Source organism: Cyprinus carpio, chromosome B16, assembly GCF_018340385.1.
Source record: "Cyprinus carpio isolate SPL01 chromosome B16, ASM1834038v1, whole genome shotgun sequence".
NCBI lineage: Eukaryota > Metazoa > Chordata > Actinopteri > Cypriniformes > Cyprinidae > Cyprinus > Cyprinus carpio.
Genome location: NC_056612.1, coordinates 17,448,517 through 17,469,521, shown reverse-complemented (window position 1 = coordinate 17,469,521; position 21,005 = coordinate 17,448,517). Strand labels below are relative to the sequence as shown.

Below are 21,005 nucleotides of genomic sequence, written 5' to 3'. Positions count from 1 at the left end.
AGCATTAGTTTCTCACCTGTTGTTACTGAAGAGGATTCATCAGTGGGAGGGTGATGGAGATCCAAAATAAGCAGGGAGAGAGACAGCTTCCATCACGGCTGTCCGCCCAGAGACAGATGGTTGTCAGAACTTTTTCAACCCAGCTCGTCGATTTGTTCAGCAATCCAAATAAAATCAGCGGCTCTCTGCTTCCATTCCTCTCCTCTGTGGTCCAACTCCCTCTTTCCCCTCACAAAGATGAGCATGTAGTGGTGTCACATCACCCATAGCAACCAGTTGCCATAGCAATCCCTCCAAGTGTGTTCAGTAAAGCCGAGCTGGTGAGAGACAAGTGTGATCCAACCAAAGCGCAGTGTAAACGTGTGTTTGTGTGAAGGCGGAGGATTTAATACAGACCCACTGATGTGTGATAACAACAGCAGCTAAAAATAGTGGCCGCTTTTAACTTTGCAGGATTAACATGTTTTAATACGGTGTCTACTACAAGCTGCTCATGAATGTCAGCCAATCAGCTTACATGGAGAATTGTCATGCTTTCAGACATGCTGCTGTCATCTGATACGTCTGAGACAGCACAGTGTATGCATCCAGTCTCAGTATCTTCAGCGCTGTCATTGCAAAACCAGTCTGTACGTGCAGTTCTAGAAATGTAGGTGTATGTGCTGGATATATTTAAACACTACTGACAGATCAGCTGACTGACTGGTTTATACATTTCTGGTGTGATTGATGGCCGTGGCGAAATAACAGTGAAGTCTGGATAATATTCAGCCCTGAATGGTGCAGGAAGGATTCTCCATCATAGTGAAATAATCTTAAAAAAAAAAAAAAAAATCCAACATCTTAAATGCCTTGGATGCACGTAAGATGTAACTGGATGCACAAAATAAATAAATTTAAATATTAGGCAGTGTTTGTAAATAATACATAGGGTTTAAAGCAATGGAGGAAGATAGGGCCGGACTATTATTGTTATTGTTTTGCAGATAATTCATAGATGCATTCTCTTTTTTATCATAGTCGTCATAGCTTATTCAATTAGAGTGAACTTCATAATTAGGCACAATTTTTACTATTTTAGCTGCTGACCAAAACATTTTCAATTTACAGCTATATAATGAATATGGACTTAAAGTGCACACGCTAAGCTTTAATTCGAGGGTGTTCTCATCACAATTGAAGGAAAGGTTAAAGGGGTCATATGATGCGATTTCAAGTTTTCCTTTCTCTTTGGAATGTTACAAGCTCTTGGTGCATAAAGAAAATCTTTAAAGTTGCAAAGACTAAAGTCTCAAATCCAAAGAGATATTCTTTATAAAAGTCACTTTTATAAAACGGCTCGTTCTAACCTACCCCATATCTCTATGTCACTATGTGGGAAGATTTGCATAATGCTGCCCAGAAGTTCACACAAAGAAAGAAGGTATAGTATTGTTGTTGCCGCCGCCATGTCCAATAGACGCTGTGTGTTTCACTGTGAAAGCGAAACTACTTTGTTTGGCCTTCCAAAAGAGGATATCCGCTTCATCATGCCTGAGGCTAACCTGTGCTGGTCGCTGAGGAAATACATCAACTTTGCACTGTGGATCGCCGGATCAGCTTTCACCGTGGATGAAGCGGAGTCCAACCCGGGGTCGTCGTGGTTGCTGCAAGCACAAGGTACGCTCTTTCGTAGAATCCACCTGCTGCACCGTCCTCAAGCCGCCCTTCCTCTGCTCACTCAAGCCGGCCGCGGCTCACTCTAGGCCTCCGGCCTTCACTCACTCAAGGCCGTGGTGTGTGACGCTGTTTCATTGAGAAAGTGAAACTACTTTGTTTGGCCTTCCAAAAGAAGACACGACTAGAAATCATGTTTATATCATGTTTATAACTGGTTTTATGTTTATGTCATGTCCCTCCGGCCGAACAAGGCATCACAATATGTTAAGGGGCGTAACATTTTTGTCACACGCTTGAGGCGTTCGGCCAATCACAACGCACTGGATAGCTGGCCAATCCCAGCACACCTCGCTTTTCAGAGCGATGAGCCTTGTAAAAATCGACGTGTTTCAGAAGGCGGGGCATAGAGGAGACACAATAATGTACAGTATGTATAAAATAATGTGTTTTTTAACCTTAAACTGCATTAACACATTTCATTACACCAAATACACAAAATAATGTTCTTTTTAGCGGCATCATATGACCCCTTTAAGGAATTACAGTTCTTTAATATGTACCACTCCCCTTTTTCAAGGGACCACAAGTAATTGGACAGTTGACTCAAAAGCCATTTCATGGAGAGATGTGGGCTATTCCTTCGTTATTTCTACATCAGTTAAGCAGGTAAAATGTCTGGACTTGATTCTAAGTGTGCCATTTGCAGTTGGAAGCTCTTGCTGTGAACCCACATCATGCAGTCAAAGGGTCTCTCCCTAATGAAACGGACAATTGTATTGTACAATTGACTTCACAAGAACAAATACAGAGGGCTCACCACAAGGTGCAGGATTAATTAAGGATTAGACTTTGCAAAAAAAAAAAAAAAAAACATCTAAAAAACAACAAAAACAACAACAACAAAAAAAACGTATGGCTGAAATTAAAATCAACCTGTACCAGAATGACAGGAAGAAAAAAAGTATGGAGAAGGCTTGATCCAAAGCATACAACATCATCTGAGAACCATGGTGGAAAACGAAACCCAGTCTCTGGTGATGTCCATGAGTTCCAGACTTAAGGCAGTCATTGCCTGCAAAGGATTCTCAACAAAATATTAAAAATGAATGTTATATTTTTGTTCAACCCCTTGAATAGAAGCTTAAAATCTGCTCTTCAGTTTCATCAGGGTTGTTTCATTTTACTTCTTGAATTAAAGCTTAAAATCTGCACTTCAATTTTATCTTTATTGTTTCATTTTAATTCTATTCTGGTGGCATACAGAGCCAAAATTATGAAAATTGTTTCAGTGTCCAAATATATATGGACCTAACTGTATACAGTATATAAACAATATCACATGAGTAGCACCTTATTTTCTGCGTAAAACTGTGGCAATGTCTCTAAGATGCTTCAAGACCTACCTGCAAATCCTAAAAACTATGCGCAAGTGCACCTAGGTCAAAAGCTGCTTTAAATGCAAAGGATGGTCACACCAAATGTTGATTTAATTTAGTTAATAGAAGTTAAATGACAAAGAAAATCTATTTATGACATTCTTTTTAAAAGCATCCTCATTTTACAGCATTTTTGCACAAGTGCCTAAAACTTATAACAGTACTGTAGCTTTGCAGGTAGGTTTCTTGAAGCATCTTGGAGACGTTGCCACAGATCTTCTGGATTTAGACTCAGTTTGCTCTGTTTATAAGAGGCTTTTATAATGAAGCATGGAGACCATTACATGAATTTTCTATTTCTGGCCGCTGGGTGGCAGCAGGGTACCACCTTTGTCGCTTCTTTTCCCTTCATTGTTTCATAAAAGTAGATATGTAGATGGCGCTCTATATCTCCGGATTACTTTTGTGCCAGGATCGTGTTCCAAAGACAAAAGGAAAACAACTACATGAAAACAAGCCTGTAATACAGACCCGCAATCTATGTGTTAGCATACAGTTTGTGTCTCTACAAGAACAAGTATGCTGAAAACTGTCTAGTGTAGTAAACTGTATTTAGTTGGAATTACATTAAGTTGCACCTAGCTAGGTTTTTGACCTAATATAACAACAAACACACAATACCCATTCAGTGTACCCAGTGAGTAAGAGTTCTACAAATTCTAATTCTTCAACAAGTAACCACTAACCACCATGAATCAACATAGACCTACTCACATTCTGCCCATTCAAAAACAACATAAACAAAACCACTAAGCTTTCAGTCTTTGCTTTCTCAAGCTCCTTTGTTCTAAACTATGAGCACACAGCAAGACACTGCTGCTGTACATCCTCAGCAGAAATATTACAGTAATGAAACATTTGACTGATTCATTCCCATTTATACTAATATGAATGCAAATGGCAGAAAAGCGTGGGTAGCTCACAGATATGTGATCATATATTCCAAAGATTAATGATCTTATCGATCGTTATTATTCAGCTGAGAGTGCTGTTTGAATTAATGAGGTGTGAGGCATTCAATGTGGAATGCTAAAATGAAAACAGAAGAAAGGAACATTTAACACCATAATGTGCCGCATTTGAAGACCTGAATTAATCTTTAAGTGCTATAATGCATAGTATTTTTGTGGTCTTTTTACCCACAACCAAATGCCCATGTGTGACATGCCTGCAGTGACCTTTCCTCAGAAAGCTCATGAAGGTGATGAAAGAAAAAAATAATTGCTTCTTTTCCAAATGTTTCAAGCTTAAACCCATTTGATGCTTGACACTTGTGTTCATTGCAATCAACTGTCCTAAACACGTCTCCCTCGCCATCAAAGCGCTGGACAAATGATGTGTTTATAGAGGAGAACTCAAATGCAGCTCCAGCTGAACAAAAGTGTGTGAGCCACTTTGAAATATTTTAGCTTCATTTCATCAGAGTCAAATCTTTTTAAAGAGGAAAGAGAAAGAAAGCGGCAGACGGAGAGACGGGGAAATCATCTCTGCGCTCTTGTGCTGACTGCAATGACCCTCGGGCCATTTTTTCTGTCCTCCGTTTTGAGACAAGTGATTTAATTGAAAAAAGAGGAAAGAAATGATACTTGTGGAAGATTGTGGTTCCGAGTCGTTAGCTGCGGGGAGGTGCGCTGGTTAAGGGGACTAATTGAATGTCAGCATGAGCCATTGAGAAAGAGCTCAGGTGCAGCGTCAGCAAAACAAGGTGGGCGGGTGAGGGCGAAAAAGTTACGAAAATAAAGGATTTAATCTTATTAAAGAAATAGTTGGCACAAAAAATCATGACTTTATTTATTCTTATTTATTTATTTATTCTTTGTAGAATGAACTCTTTTTATGAACACAATGAAAGTCCAAATACAAGTTTGGAACCAAAAAAAGTAGTAGGCCCAAATGATAACAGAATGCTCTCTCTTTGGCTTAACTGTGTCTCACAGTTCTTCAAACATGTGTATTTTTGTGGTTGCAAGATTACAAAACTTTATGTTAGACCATGTGCAGCTTCAAACGCAAGAACAATGTTTACAAGAGGAGGTGTGAACTATTGCTCCCTCACACACCACATTATCTCACTCTGTCTGGACCTTCTTCCTCATTCACAGGAAATCCAGCCTGCATTGTCCACAGATAAGGAAAGGGAGTCTCAGAGCAGTATCTTCTCTGCTTTGTGTCTTCCCTGCGCTATGTTTTTTGGCACTCTTCCACCATTACACACACACAGCAGGAAGAAAACTCTCCTCCAGATGCTCTCCATCTTTCACTGATAGTCGCAATTCATATTCAAGAATGTGCAACCAGATTGTTCCATTTTTAGCCTGTTAGAATTTCAAGATAATTGGGTGCAAAAGCGAAAGAACCCTAGAAAGTCTTTTGCTGCTTCTGGATTACTTCAGTCTGTGGAGTCCAGGCACCTGGTTGTTTTTCGAAGCCTCCTCAACTGGGTCCGCCTCAGGGACCACCACACTGCAGACCGCCTCTAAAAGCCTGCGATAGGAACATTCAATCTGTCTGCTCTCGTTTCATCAGATCACTCTTTTATTTCCACCCCCTCCTCCAGTCTGAGCTGTAATGGGAATGAGGAGAGAGGCAAACAGTGATTACAGGTATCAGGAGTTAACGCCGGATCTGGGGTATGAGATAGGACCCTGCGAGACCAACAACAACTTGGCACAGAGGCCATTACTCACTGCTTGTTTGGACTCTGAACTGATACTGTTCTTTTTTTCCAATTCAATTAGTCTTTCTAAGCACTTATTAATTAAATCTCACCACAATCAATATAGTAGGGGGGAGTGGGCTAAGTTGTGCTACCCTGTTTTGATTATGACTTCTTCAAAATACAGCCATCTGTGATGAAGTGATAACCATGTTTTATGTTTATGAATTTGGTGTCAAAGCAATTTTTCCTCCAAACAAAGGAACTGCTATTAATATTATATTTGAGCATTTATAATGGTTAACATGTATATTTATTAGCTTATATATATATATATATATATATATATATATATATATATATATATATATATATATATTAGGGGTGGCACGGTTCAACTTAAATCTGACAAAGCATCTGTAATATGGTTTGCTATAAATAGCACGTAAAACAAACAAGGTTCAGCTAATATATGTTTCTGTTGATGCATGCGCATTCTGGAATCCCAGACATTATAACAACAGCGATGAGAGAGAAAAAAAAACCCTGGACAAATCATTCACTCTTGTTCAACGCGAATGCTGTATGCTGGAATATGAGCAGTCATTTATTCCGTCATCACCCGGGTGCTGATAGCGCGCCCTCACAGATGAGACCTGAACAGCACATGTTGATATCTGTGTTTAAACTAAACTCATTTAAGCCTTGCGAGTTTAAACATGTAAGAGCCAAAAGACGCGAGCTCGCGCGCGCAGTGAGAGAAATTGTGTATGCGCTCACCCGAAGCGCGCAAACCCATATATTTTGCATATATTGCTTATGCAAATATAAGATCTCTCTGAAGTATTGTGTTTAAATTGACAAATTCAGACAAAAATTATGTCAAAATGCCCGTTTTGGTAAGTATCCTATAGCAGACATAACCGGCTGAACGTAGGCCTTCTGGATCAGTGCATTCTCTTAAAGTGACAGTCTTTATATTAATCGAACAGCAACAACAAAGAAATCACTCACTGCTCTTGATTAAAAAGCTTTTGTAACTTTAATGAGGAATAATCTTTAATTTATACAGTCCAATATGCAATGCGGTTTTACATTTGATTACTTTATTCAATTTCTGTACCTAAAAACTTATTAAAAAGTATAGTTTTTCCATAAACAGCACATACCGAACTGAACCGAAAACCGTCACTCTAAAACCGTGAAACAAACCGAACCTTGAAAAAGTTGAACCGTGCCACCCCTAATATATATATACCACTTTTTTTTGTTGTTTTACAAGTCATATTTATGTAACCCCATGCTTTCACAATTCCTCAATTCAATTCCTCAACTGCAATTTGCCCTTGTCGAGTAACCAGCAAAATCCTGGAAGTGGCACATTCCATGGATGAGAATCCATAAAACGCATTATTAGACCTTTTTCCCGAGGCTGCAAAAATCATAATAAAGCATAATGCTATTGAGAATTCACAAATGGTACGATTCAATTAAATAAATGTACTGTACTGACCAGAATATAAGACGACCCTAATTATAAGACGACCCCCCTTTTTCAAGATGTAGGCCTACCTTTTGGAAAAAGCCTTTTTGAAAACCATATCTTGTGTTTAACTTAGAAAGAAAAAAAATATTTTTTCTTAAATTATTTTCATATTCCATATTTTTCCTATTTTAATTTTTGTTTTGAAAGTATGGTAAATAATGGTAAAATGTACCAACAATCACATTTTAAAATGATTGCACTTTTAGGTAGCCCATCTGATTTATAGGGCTATAACATTTAGTTTATCCATCTCATAGTAGCCTACCAAAAATTTTTAAATATTATTGTAGTCTTCAAATCTGGGTACTGTCTTACGTTTTGAAATCACTTACAGAGGAAGTTTGTTCCCATCACGCTAACATGACAGTCACAACTCATGCCGCTGTAAGCTTTTCTTTTTCTTTTGTTTTCACTTGCGATCTTTACAACATGTATTTCTTTGCAAAATAATTTTAATTGTATTTGGCGATATCTATTGTTGTGGTTGTATTACTGACATGTCAAAGTATAGACCCTGAATAGAAGACAACTGCGTTTTTTCAGATGTAGTTCCAAGAAAAAAACATTGTCTTATATTCGGGTCAATACGGTATATGTGATGCAGGTTTAATGTATGTGCTCTAATTACATGTGTGCAGATTACGGATATGCGTCTTATAGCATCTCAGTTCACAGTAAATGCTGCTCCAAACAAACAGTTATCATTTACACGTGAGAAGCTTCTCAAACTCCATCTCTGCATATTATAACGTTCATCTGGGAATTCAGCATTCGCCATTTCATCAGATTTGTAAGGTAAATTTTTATAAACCTAAGCAAACACAGGAGAATACACCTTTATCAATATGCTAACTGTTCATCGCGATTTCAAAATAAAAGTTTAAATCCTCACTCTGAGTTTACACGTTTTGATGTCCACATATTCAAGAAATTACAGTGGCTGTAGCATTTCTGTCTTAAAGATATGGCCAAGTATTAAAGATTAAGTGGACATTTGAATTAAATGTTGTTTAGTCAATATAAAACAAGGATTAGATCATTCAGTAATGTTTAAAAACAGTTACCATTGGCGCCCTCTACAGGGATTTGATACAACACATTATGTACATTAATTCTATTGTTTATAATACATTATGTATTTTCAGTTTTGTTCAAGAAAACTATATAATTAATTGTTTTTGATACTTAATTTGAACCAGTTATTATTGCCTCATCGCTATTATATGTATTCTAAGTAATTTTAAAGGCTATTGTTAGCATAGGGCTGTTTTTTAATTATAATTATTCAATTAGTCGATTAATCACCAGAATAATCGGCTGTTTACTCAATTACCAAAATAATTATTGTCAGCTCTAACTTTCTAGTTTCAGGTGATAAACATCCTGAAAGAAAATTAGGAATATTAGTTGTGCAATTTACCCATCTCTGCCAAATAACCAAGACTTTGTATTACTTAAACCTAAAAAATCACCGGCATCAGGTGACAGAACAGATGTCCTGTGACAGCTGCTAATGTACGTGAGTTCTGCAGAAGTTGTTTAGATTGTCTGGTGCTGTGATGGATGCCAGTCTGCGGCAAGCTGTGAGTGTGTGTGTTGGTTGGGATGGGGGTCATGCTTTGTAGGTTAATTAGGAGTGGGTAGAGAGATGAAGAATGTGTATATATGTGTGTGTGGGCTGAGTTTATGTCTAATTAGGATGGGAATCATTCAAGCTTCTGGGGGACAGATGCAGGGTGTACATGGTGAGCAGGCTGGAGCAAGTAGGCAGGGAAAGCTGCCAATTTAGTGTGAGATGGTCAGGGAGAGTATATATGTGTGTGTGAGTGTGACAGGCAGAAGCAGGTGTGTTACTGTGTCTCTATGTAAAAGTGCTGCGTAAAGGCATCAGGGCACCAGAAAAAACTGGATGAAACCAGTCTTGACAGTAATGGGGTGTGTGCCATGGCTGTCTGGCATACTGGACATCCCAGACATATCACATAATTCTCCACTGACCTTACAGTTACTGTACTACTGCCTGGGACTTCCCCACACAACACACAATCAAGTGTTGGCTTCACTATATTAGTAAAGACATCTCATAGACATAATGGTTTTTATACAGAGGTCATGCTATTTGCTGAACTCTAAAGCTAATTTCGACTTTGCCAGTTTATGAGCCTTTCAAAAAGGGATGCACTGATATTAAAATAATTAAGCGGATAGTTAATTTTTGCGTTATGGCTTAGGAGTCATAACTGATAAATTATTTATACTAAAATCGTATCCTACACTGAAAAATTTTCTCTCAAATATGGCTAGTAAATATCAAATAATTACAAAAAATAGAGAGTAACACATTTAAATAAACATGACATCAACATTTTGAAGTAGAAAGATATTTTCTTATAAATCATAATCCAATAATTGTGATAAAGTGAATTTTGAAATCTAATATCAGTTGTGAATTCATGTTTCACATAATAATGTACAGTATGAAAAATTTACATTTATTTTAAGACTGGTTAACGATTACATTTAAAAGTGTTATTAAATTGGTGTTTTCAAAGATTAACTTTATGAGTGTAAGATGACAGCAAAAGTAATCTGAATGTAAAAATAGAGGAAAAGGCATGATAATTAAATATCCAATATTTACTGATACTGATAAAAAAAAAAAAAAATTCTAATAACAGACGATAACCGACAATTTAACCCAAAAAATGTAACTGAAATTTTTATACATATATATCATGCTTTAGAACTACTGAATCACTAATGTTCTGATTTTAACATGATTTACACAGGCAGGTTCCTGGATCAGCATTCTTGTTGGTTTTGTCAATCGGATTTACTGTACAGTTAAGAGCAACTTTTATATCAACCCAACATTTCCCTCTGCTGATAAGGGCAGGTTACGGCTATGCCTTGACTTAAGGCTTATGGTTTAATAGAAATGTTGTTAAAGGACCAGTAAAGAATGTTGATTCAGGAACATGTTCTACTTGTGCAACTCCTCTAGTCACTCAGTCCTGAAATCCCTTAGTTCTGGTTGAGATCCATCTGGCTTTTACAGAGTAACTCAGAATCCCTAAGCATCACTGCAGAGATGCCAGAGGTGTTATAGAGGGCAAAGAAAAGCATTTGTTGATTTTAAGAAAACTTTCCTCAGCCATGTTTGTCCATATGTCTATGGACAGAGGACATAGTGGGAAAAGGTTACCAAGCCATAAGAAGAAAATATGCTGTGGTGCTCCATCTTTGGGGGACGTCCACTCATGAGGTTATTTACTCTGTCAGATGCATATGTAATTTATCTTCATTCAAAACTTCACTCGAACTATTAAAATATAAATGAGGCAAACAGCCAGCAGTGAGCAGAGAGTCTTATAACACCATAATGTAACTGCAATTCTGAAGGACACAGTCCACTGGCTGTCTGTCTCCTAGCACACTTATGGAGCCATGTGGTTCTCTTTAGTTTATGGTTTGTATAAATGTATCCAAATGCTGTGTGGTTTGCGGTGCTGTTCCATGTGAAAAGTCTCTGTGAGAGGGAAGCCAGACCGAGAATCTGCTAAAACACTCAGAAATGATACAGATTCTTACACTGTTACATTAAATATAATGTAACAGTGTAAGAATCTGTATCATAAATATAATGCGGACCACTTACAGTATGTGCACCCCTGAATATAAGTTTGAACACAGACCAGTGCTGTGCATTTTACACTTCTAGAGTACAGTGCACTTCAACTGGCAGTGCACTTCAACAAACCATAAGTGTACACATATTACAGCAAAATAAATTATTGTCGTTACTTAAAAAAATAATGTTTTGAATAAATTGGTTGAGTAAATGATTCAGCGAATCATTCATAAAGACAGTTATTTCTTGCCAGAATGAATCACTCTGTTTCAAAACGGGGAAAATCGGCCAGTGAAGGGCACTTCAGAGTGAGAACAATCATGGCTGCTATACAGAAGGTTAATTCCAAGCCAAAGTGCTAAAAACTGGCCACTTCAAAGGGCCCTTTGGAATGAAGCATTTTGTGTGCAGGTTTATTGATGCCGTATGTAATTTCTTCACTGTACTTAAGTATAAAAATACCATCATATGTTTGCTAATATTTGCATAATAATATGTTATGCTAAGTTCACATACTTGTTTCTTTGAAAAACAATGCTACAGCCAATTATTCTACTTTGAAATGTGGGTTCTGTGTCAGAATGTGTGTGTGTGTGTTTTGTGTCAGAATAAGTCTGTGTGATTCTGACCACTGATTTACCCAGTAGTATTTTGACAGCCCAGGTTGCCAGGTTGCAGAAAACACGGTGTATTGCAGCCATGGAAGCCACCAAATGGACTGGGCCAGAGACTGCAGATTCTACCTGACCTAAAATACCTTGGCATTCACCCAAAAAGTTGTATGAACAGAATCATAATAAAAAGTTGAAAAATCAACTCATAAACTTAAAGTAGGCCCGGATTGGCTAATTGGGAGCAGCGGGATGATTTTTCAGGGGGGCAGGGTTTCATATTTTATTGAAGTTTCCCCGGGCGCCGCCATTGATTAGCGGACCCCCACCTGCTGTTAGCATTCCATTGACTCCCATTCATTTTGGCGTCACTTTGACAGCGAATAACTTTACATCTGAGGCGTTTAAAGACCCCATTAGTCCATTAATTATTTCTAAAGAAACACGAAAATGTATAAAAGGCTCCATTACCTTGTATCTTATGTTATGGCCCCGTAGAAGCAGTTTTTGTAAAAATAGGCTAACGATTGCGTCATAACCTACGACTCTCTGTCGCACAGTAGAGAAATTACCGTATGGACAGGAGGAGAAGCTCGCAGGCAATCTTTTACTGTCGTAATCGGGGGGGATTGTGATTATGCAAAATGACAAAATAATTAATCAGAATACTTACCAAAATTTGCTCCTGTTCACGCTCACCGTCTCTACAAGATTCGGTGGGTAATTCAGATTTCTCTTGGCACAGCTATTAGAAGACTTACAATTGTCAGACAGGTTGCTCACGTCACATCTACGTCATCAAGCTCAGTTTGAGTCTGTGCAGTACGCTTAACCCCCAGGAAGTGTGTGCTTCTAATTGACTTCACTTGTCTCCATTGAATCCAACGGGGTCGCTGTGTCCATTTCTTTTACTGTCTATGTGATTTTTCCAGTTTCTATTTCCTGTTTGGGTGAATGCAACTTATTGATCATGAGCCCAACATTTAGAAAGGCAGGAAAACATTCAATCTACCTGAAGGAAAACGTATTTCATTGTAAGTTAATGCTGTTAAATAGAGAGAGAGAAAAAATACATTAAAAAAAAAATTAAAAACTTCTAGTGTATTCTTAAACTTGGACACCATTATATTGAAGTACATATCCAAGCACCAGAAGCAGCCCACACTCTCTAAGTTTTCTTTCATTGAAAAGTATGCATTTTCATTCATTCACAGGTTATATGGTTAAAATAATATTTTAGTCCAAAACTTTAAGTGCCATTTTTAAAGGGGTCATCAGATGCCACATAAATGTTAATGAGCCTTGCTGACCCCGCCCCTCTCTTCCAAGCCACACTCTGAGCGACTGTTTACTTAAGATGCATTCATCATGAAACTTGCTAATTAGCACATTATTAGGAAAGTCGATTTGCAAAGATTCAATTAAAAAAAACCCTTATACTCACTTCTTCTGTTGGTGAAGCTGGATAACAAATGATTCACGCGAACATAGGCGCATTTCTGTTGCGTGTCCTCAATCTGGCAACATGTGTGAGCATCAGATCTGAGAAGGAGGGGCGGGAGAAACAAGTCTTTCCAGTATTTTTGAATTTGGACTGCAGTACCCATTTGAATTGCTAGCTGTCAATGTTACATACGGCACCCTTAACTGCGATGATGTCTCCTTTCTAATTGGCTCGGCAAGATGAGAAACTTTTGTCTGAGGGTAGACCCTTTGAAGGGTGTAGGGCATTGCAAGAGTCCTTCAGTCCTTAATGCAGCGAAAGGGTTATTTAATGAATTGGATAAGTATACTGTATAACTTCTTTCGCTCCTGACTGAATCAGTGTTGTCGAATGAATTCAGTGACCAGTTCATACAGACTGTTAGTTGTTACATTCCTGAACAATTTTTGAATGAATCAGTTGAGTGATTTAGTACTGTATATTCAATGATGTACCCTGATGTATAAACTGATAACCACTTATAAGGGGAACATTATTGTTTTTAACTTCACCTCAGTCTGGGGAAACACAAATACTTAATATCTGATATCAGTCTATGGAAGGCCTCAGCAATAATATATTGCCTGACTAAAATAGCAAGTTCGGTTTCATAAAGCACAAGGAGTATTTTTAACGTTCTTCATTTACAGTAAACACCATGCATCAACATGAATGATACAACCCACATTCTCAGAAGAAAACAATAACAAACAATAAATGAGAAGATTTTTTAATATCAGAACCATCCATCTCTTTGTAATAAAAATAATGCAAATGAAGGAGTGTAGCATCGTATATTATGCCAAACACGGCAGCAATATCATAACCATGACTATCAGCTAAATCCTTCAAGATGATCTCACAGATATGAGAAAACGACAACAGCAAAAGAGAGCATACAGAGAAAGAGAAGGGGAAAAAAACTCTTTACAAGAGAGACTTGAAAGCAAACGAGAATGTTTCTAAGCATAGCAGGGATTTACTGGTGATGCCTTAAATTAAGATACCAAGGTTAGAAATGAAGCAATAATGCCAGAGAAAAGTAACAAGAAAAGACATGCAAAAAATTTAGTTTTATATTCAATATTAGTTTTGTAATATTCAAGCCCCTTTCTGGTCTTGGCACATATAATATCACATAAAACATCTGTTGATGTTGAGTTAATTTTACCGGTAAGAGGTAATAAATTCTCAATCCTATTATTTAGATTGAGAAATTATGTCAGGAATTTATTTATGTATTTGACATCAGATTTTATATACGGTTAGAAAAAAGCCCTCTTAACAATAAACAATACACCTGGCACATATTGGGAAATTTAATTTTATCCATCAACAGCTACATAGCACCGCATATCACACAATGAGTCTATGAGAGCACACACACACACACACACACACAAACATATGTCGTCAGCAGAGTTGCATGTTGCAATGTCAGCAGTGTCTTTTGTCATGCAATTTTCTGTATACATCCTTTCAGCTGTGTTATTGTGAAACAAACAAACAAAAATACAGACCATACACTGACAAACAAACTCAAGCAGCTGAATATATCACTATAAACCACTACAGCATTTTCACAGAAACCTTTCTGGGTTGAGTGAACAGAAGATGTTGGGCAGGCTCAGGGTCTTCACTACAGTTCACAGGGCCCCGGATGAAATTTTTGTGGGCCCCCTTTTTCTTCAGATCCAATGAACAGTCTATATATCATAGCTGTTCTCCACCAGCGATGATGAAATTCTGTATATCGAACATCAAAATGCATGCGATTTTATCTACAGAAAGGTTGGGCTGCTCTTGACAGTTCTAAGATGAAAACCATTCATTCCATTTCCCAGAATACATCTCTCTAATGCCCTCTCGCTCTCAGAGCACTGACAGCCAGGCAGAGAAACACAGCCAACTAGTGAAAGCAAGAGAGAGCGAAATAAAATGATGGAGGGAGAACCAGGAGACGTGAATGTGATGATTTTCATGGGGTGATATCAGGTAGTAGCTCTCTTGATGACACCTGATGAGTACTGAACTAAGAACTGTGGGTAATAGCTGAGACTGTTCGGCTCCACCTGTCAGACAACCTGTAGTTAGTGTCCGCTGAATCTGGAGCCACTTACCTCCACCAGTCTTTATGGATAGGACGTGGGGAAGTGAGCACCTCATAAAATAGTATGATAGAAAATCATAACTTGTTGCAAAATTACCTAATACGACAAATCTGTGGATAAATAAAGTCTGGTGTGAGATTTTGAGTGCCTATAACACTGTTTTCTAGGGAAACTCAATTCCCAAGTAACTGTGGGAAACCCAACAGTTTCTGCCTTGCTTACTTTGGCTGGACGGGTATGAGCAGTTGCTTTTGGACCAGTGAAACAATGATTCTGGTGAGCTTTCATTAATCTTTTACAGACACAGGAATGATTTAAAGTGAAGATAAGCACTAATGTTACCAATATGTGGCACTGTAGAGCTAAAACAATCAACAATAGAGCAAATAACAACAGATTTACAGTGAAAGCAAGTTCATTTTGTGCTGTTCGCCTTCAGAACTTCCTTTAGATCTGTAGCCAGCAGAACCTTTGAACAGGGAAGGCAGCAGAATTGAATCTTTTGAACAAGAACAGAGAACCAGGCACCATTTAAACAAGGTGCACCGACTCATGGATCAAGATCATGCTCTTTATTTTCTCTCAGAGTGGAGCTTGTCTCTCATATTGAAAAAGCAGTAGTGAAACGGTAAAAATCTTGAATTTGAAAGTAAAGCACACAGACTCTTGCATGCAGTGAAATGTAACAGGCATGTGCATATTCAAGTGGAGAAGCAGAACCCTCATCTTTAACTTTTTCCACTAATTGTATTGTAGAACTGTGCTGTAAACTTGTAACCATTGTAAAAGCATAAATTCCATGCACTTCCGATTTGGCTAGAGAGCCATAGACGTCACTTTTAATATATATTCACCTTCAATTCAAGGGCCCAGAGGAACTAATTGGCTATTAAGTCATTTTTGGCCCTTGAGCGGTATGGTAAACATCATCCATTGCATCCTTATAATAGTGCAGCTGCGGTTGGCCAACAACACCAGAATCAGCTGTATTTTTTCATCATGAGAGCTGGGAGACCTTGACTACAACCAAATGTGTTTTTTTTTTTGCTGCTGCTGCTGCATACCATGCATAAGCCATCTGAAAAGTGCCAGATAATAAGGAAAACATACAAACTTTGCAAAATGATCAATCAGTAAAACAATATGCATGTTATGATCTTTCATTTATTTCTGTTATAAGGAAAATACAACAGTATTCCATAAAAGCAGAGGTGGAGAATCCATAGGGCTTTGCCCAATAGTAATCATTAACAGAGCACTGAATCCTGGGAAACTCCAGGACTGTATTTACACTGTGCAATAACAGAAACCTCGATGGTTAAAGCAGATAAAACAGACACACGCAGTTCCCTTTCCATCATAATATCTTTAGAAAGAAATTCAAAGAAACTACACCAGTCTCTTTCCACTCAGTCTCCTCACTCTGGATTTTCGTCGAGGACGGTGCAGGGATTCAACCCTCAGTCCATTTTCCACCTGGGATGCATATTATGTGGTAGCAGTCTATTAAAATGTGACATTGCATTTGGTTTTGTGAGGGGAAACAGAGCACACAGTTACAGGCAGCCAATCTGAAAGGTTCACTCAAGTGTACATGATAAAAACTGTATCTCAGACCAGCACCAAAAATTTATGCAAACGCCGACACATCATAGAGTCTCAAGACAGACTGAAGAAGAAGATGAAGATGACTTTGAGCAGAGGAACTGTTCTGAGTTACTCTGCCAGACTGAAGTACTGGGGAAAAGCAAAGGGAGGTATGCGTTTGAACTACAGCCAACTGATATGGACTCCTCGTAAAGTGCGTGCACGCACACACACACACACACCCACCCACACACATACACACAGAAGTCTCTCCTCTAAACAGAGTGCAAAGCCTAAGAAGTCTTGCTCTCGCCATTTAACATAAGATCTGAAGATACGCTGCAGTTTAGAAGTTCACGTATCTTACATCTTACACATTTCAGAACAAACCTGTCAGTAAAGACACAGGTTTCTTAAACTAATGCTGAGTTCAACATGAAAGCAAGAAAAAGAGATAAAACATAAAACAATACATAGAAAAACAGACAGGATAGACAGAGTGATAGAAAGAATAATCGATAGAATGATCGATAGATAGATAGATGAAAGACAGACAAAGAAATACACAGAGCAATAGATAGGACACATTTTTTCAATAGAAAGAATGATGGAATAATAGATAGAACAATCGACAGAATGATAGAATGACAGATAAAATGACAGAGTGGTAGAACGATAGCTATACAGAACAAAAGATAGAATGATAGAACGATAGATAGAATGATAGATAGAACGATAGAACGACAGATACTGTAGATAGATAGATATGTCTCTTTGGAGGGAAAAATATGTAGATGCTGTTCCGAATTGCAAAGCGTCACACAGCCTGGGGATATCAAAAGTATCTAGAAATATATATCTACAACAGTTATGACATACGGACAACCAAGCTTAAAAAAAAATACAAATATTAAAAATAAAAAGATAAATGACGGCCTCTCTGCCCTTTTCTTATGTCCCCTCTCCCACTCTGCCGCCACCCCCCCCCCAACACATCATATTAAATAAGGCACAAATTTACACAAACAACTAAAATTTGGCTAGTTATTGTTCATCTATTTACACAAAACTGTTTTAGTGTTAATATCGATACATTTTCACATAATATAGGAATAACTCAGGACAAAAGTAAGAAATCTTTTTGTTCTGGACTCTTATGCCGTGTCCTATCCAGGTGCAACCTGTTTCAGTGTGACAAACTGCTTCATGGCAGAGCCAATGATGATTATGGAGCAGAAGTTTAGACCAATCAGATGTCACTGTGGGCGGGGCTACATATAATAGAACACATAAAGTTGTCACAGATGGTTCAAGACAAAAACTTAAGATTTACATATAAGAGATAGTTTTATCGGTTTATCACGCATGGATAGGACACAGTGTTTGATGTTTCCACTGAAAAGAGATTACAAATTTGGATTCACTTTCACCAATTAAATGATTTTAACAGAGGAGACAAAGGGTAAATACTGGAGCACCTCACACTGATTCTGCAGCGTATAGACAAAGAATACATTCTTCTTAGATATATACATACATCTCCTTTATAACACTAAGACTGATTCACCTCACTTGGGCCCGAGCGTTCAGATGTAACTGTTTCTCTAGCCATATGTAATCATCTGAATTTGAACTTTATTGAGTTTGAGTTGTTATAACTGCATTACACTGGAGTGGACAGAATGGGGGGGAGATTATTGCTTATGGATTTTACAGAGATCACTTCAAGTTGTGTGGGCATTTCAACAGCACATCTGCTTTCAAAATAAGGCGAAGGAACTTGAGGGGGCTAAACCATTTCAGTAATCCAGATACATACACTGGGTATGTATATACACACACACACACACACACACACACACACACACACACACACACACACACACGCATGCATATATACACATTTCTAATTGGAATCGGCACAGTTCATCAACTCTACATCAACAGAATAGTTAAGCCAAAGCAAGAAAGATCAGAATATCAAACAAGGCGTGTACACACTTGTTCGGATAAAAGTTCAGATACAGAGTTTTGGATCAGTGACACCTGTCTAGACAGTCCAAAGTAACACCGTAAAGCCACACACTTATCACTGTGGCAGCCTAAATCTAGGTGGACTCCTGAAACTCCTCCTCTCCTAATGGCCAATAGCTGAGCAATACCAATATGGTACAAATATATTCATGAAACAGAGAAAAACAAGTTATAGTTCAAATGTAAAGTCGACAACACTGGCAGCCAAACTCTAGAGGAATTTTTTCCCATAAAGGCAAGTTTTTCATCCAGTCTTTTTATTGTTCATGACCACAACTTCTGAGAGGTCGAGTTGCCTTTTACGAAAAACCACAGGCTTTTCTTCTCCATCGTTCAGTAGTTGAACTTCCCTGCCTGGTTGACAGGCGAGCTAGCAGGGATGAACAGCGGTTTAGGCGGGACGTCGGGCTTGAGCGAGGCTGTCCGACGGACAATAGCTCCACGGTGGACTTCTGGCTGCTCGCTGTAGCTATGTTGGCGAGATAGGTATCCATTAGGGATGAGTGGGTGCCATACGTCGCAACCCGAACTACTGCCGTTAGAGTTCATTCGAGAGAGCAGGAGGGGCTGATGGGCGCTGCGCTGGTTGAAGCTGTGCTGCCGTGGCACCACGCCCCCGCTGGGCATCTTGGGAGTGGTTATCAAAGAGTGCCGTTGAGATGGGTGACGGGACACTCTCTCTAGAGTAGATTGATGATGGGGAGGAATCTCTGGTGGGACATCCATGCGGCGAGTTAGGCTGTCCCGAGGAAGTGTGGAGGAACTGTAGTACGGTGCAGACTCTGTTTCCGGGATCTGTGGCTGTACGCGGTTTGCGAACGCCATCTGACCGGCGTTGGCTGACATGGACGAGGTGAGGACAGTGGGACTCTTGCCTGTAGCCACATTGATTTCATGGATGTGTTTCAGAAGCTCGTCGAGCGAGGTGACGTCCACAATCTTGTGCGGGTAGCAGTGATATGGCTGGCTTGCCACACGCTCCGCATTGTGGACTTTGCGCTCCTCCATGTGTGCTGAGCTACCAAGTACTTGTCCGTTGGTCAGTCCTTGGGAGAAGGGGAAAATCTGATGCTGCATTCCAGTGGTTGCCCGAGATGCTCCCATGTTATGGGACTTGGGTTCTTTAGCGTTATTGCAGTTTTGATTCTTCTCCCATTGGTTCTTGAAGGCCTTCATACTCTTGATTGGGAGCTCTGGCGTTGAATCAGGTGTGGGAAGGCCAGAGAGCTCTGCAGAGTGATGATGATGTGGGTGAATAAGTTCTGTCATGGCAGCATGATGGGCATTCCTCCGATGCGCCTGCTCTTTTCCATTCGCAAAGAAAGAGTTGTAGAGTTTGGGTGAAGATACCTCCAGCTTCTCGTCTTTGTTTTGGCCCTCCAGCAAGCCGTTTAGCTTGGCCAGGCTGCGCAGGGACAGAGCATGTGGGATTGGTGCTTCTGGATCTTTCGACAGCCTTTTGGTCTTGTTCACGTTGTGGTTGCAGTAACAGGAAACGAGGAATCCGGAGAGGAAAGCTCCCAGGACAAACGCCACCAGGACACACGCAATGAGCAGAGTGTAGTGAACACTGTGGTTGGACTTATCTACCTCAGGGGGTCGACGCACTCCTGCAGAGAGGGGAAGAGAGCGAGATGAGTGCACTGTAAAGACACAGTGAGGTGCCAGTTAGGTAAGCTTTTAACTGTGAGAGTCTGGAGAGTTCTTAGTAGACTTCTATTCATGTTAGAAACTGCTGACAAACAAAGCAGAGCGCTGGCTGAGCAGGCTGTTCAGAATCAATCTGTAAATGCTCATTGGTTCAACATCAGATAGCGCTAGAGCCTCAAGAACAATTGCAAATGGTCTTGTAGGGAGCTAAGTGGTTCTCTCATTAGCCACAGTCTCAAGAGCAGCAGTGCTAGGTGCTTGACTCACAGCTGATTGTGCTGTTCTACACTGAGCTGCATATGGCATTAAGGTGGTGCGAAAATGATATGGAGATGTTTTCAGTGACTGCAAATTAAATGAATGCACAGACCACCTTACGGTCTTAATGAGCTGAGGGTAGAGGTGATTTCGCTAACATGTGCATGCTCAGATAATTAGTAACTCCCACTGCCATCTGCGCAGTCAGCCTTTCCTTATTTTTCTCATTTTTTCTGTTCTTCTTTCTGTTTCTTCTTTATTTATAAGAGAGCCAGAAAACGGAAAATCTGCTGTTAGAGGGATTTTACATCTAGAAATATTTTACAATGAGCTGTAAGCTGCT

General features: G+C 39.1%; 1 protein-coding gene across 7 annotated transcripts in view; it reads right to left on the bottom strand.

Annotated features, from left to right (window-relative positions):
• Positions 1–16,277: 16,277 nt before the first annotated feature.
• sema6e (sema domain, transmembrane domain (TM), and cytoplasmic domain, (semaphorin) 6E) overlaps positions 16,278–21,005 on the bottom strand; it is a 141,968-nt gene continuing 137,240 nt past the window's right edge. For all 7 annotated transcript variants that reach the window (XM_042741175.1, XM_042741173.1, XM_042741174.1 and 4 more), the window contains one exon: positions 16,278–20,364. In XM_042741175.1, the coding sequence (XP_042597109.1) occupies positions 19,088–20,364 (1,277 nt within the window). In that variant the 3' untranslated portion in view covers positions 16,278–19,087. The remainder of the gene's footprint in view (positions 20,365–21,005) is intronic.